At 46.5% G+C, this 1,162-nt stretch overlaps 1 protein-coding gene across 1 annotated transcript; it reads left to right on the forward strand.

Moving 5' to 3' along the window:
• Window positions 1-96: 96 nt before the first annotated feature.
• PVX_208290 (DNA polymerase epsilon subunit B, putative) lies at window positions 97-1,113 on the forward strand (the record flags this gene model as incomplete). The annotated part of the gene is made up of 1 exon (XM_001612329.1): window positions 97-1,113. The coding sequence occupies one exon, from the start codon at window positions 97-99 to the stop codon at window positions 1,111-1,113; it is 1,017 nt and encodes a 338-aa protein (XP_001612379.1).
• Between the last annotated feature and the right edge of the window lie 49 nt (window positions 1,114-1,162).

A 1,162-nucleotide genomic window follows, 5' to 3' on the forward strand; every position in this document is an offset into this window, starting at 1 on the left:
GCTTACTGGCTTATCGAAATTAATACGACTCACTATAGGGAGACCCAAGCTGGCTAGTTAAGCTTGGTACCGAGCTCGGATCCAGTACCCTTCACCATGTTCTACGACTTCGAAAACGAAAAGGAGAAAAAGGAGGTGGAGGAATACGAAATCATCGTGCGGAAGAATGACAAGAGACACAACTGGATCATCATGCACGACGTGTATTTGGACAGCCCCTACACGTTCGAGGTGCTGGACAAGATGCTCTCACTGTACGTGAATACCTACCCGGAGAATGAGCTCCCCGTGGGATTCATTTTCATGGGGGACTTCATAAGCCTCAAATTTGATTACAACAGAAACTTCCACAAGGTGTATATAAAGGGGTTTGAAAAGCTATCCGTTATGCTCATTTCGAAGTTTAAATTGATTCTGGAGCACTGCTATTTGATCTTCATTCCTGGGATAAACGACCCATGTGCATGCAAAAATAGCATTCCCAAAATGCCCATTCTACCATACTATATTAGGAAGTTTAAACAAAACATAGAGTCCTTTTTCTCCTCCAAAAGGAACATCATTTTTGCTACGAACCCGTGTAGAATCCGTCACTTGAGCAAAAAAATGATCTTTTTTAGACACGACATTTTAAATGACTTAATTTGGAGCTCCACCATTAATGCCACCAATAATGAAAGGAATAATTTGCAAAACATTTTGGTTTCTACCATCGTTGGGCAGAGCCATATCTATCCCATCCCCCATGATAATCGCATTCTGAAGAGGTACTCTCCTTTCCTTTTCCTGTACCCCCTCCCTCACTTCATCTGCGTCTGCGACAATTCTTGCAACAGCTTCATTTCGTACGCCTCCGAGGACACCAGCGACTGCATCATTTCCAACTCGGACATGTCCTTCACGCGCAAGAAGACCTTCACGGTGTACAGCGCCCTGCACCACGAGGCCAAGCGCTACGTCGTCCCGCTGAAGGGTCAAGACAATTCTGCAGATATCCAGCACAGTGGCGGCCGCTCGAGTCTAGAGGGCCCGCGGTTCGAAGGTAAGCCTATCCCTAACCCTCTCCTCGGTCTCGATTCTACGCGTACCGGTCATCATCACCATCACCATTGAGTTTAAACCCGCTGATCAGCCTCGACTGTGCCTTCTAGTTGCCAGCCAT

This window comes from Plasmodium vivax, genomic scaffold (assembly GCF_000002415.2).
Source record: "Plasmodium vivax scf_7036 genomic scaffold, whole genome shotgun sequence".
NCBI lineage: Eukaryota > Apicomplexa > Aconoidasida > Haemosporida > Plasmodiidae > Plasmodium > Plasmodium vivax.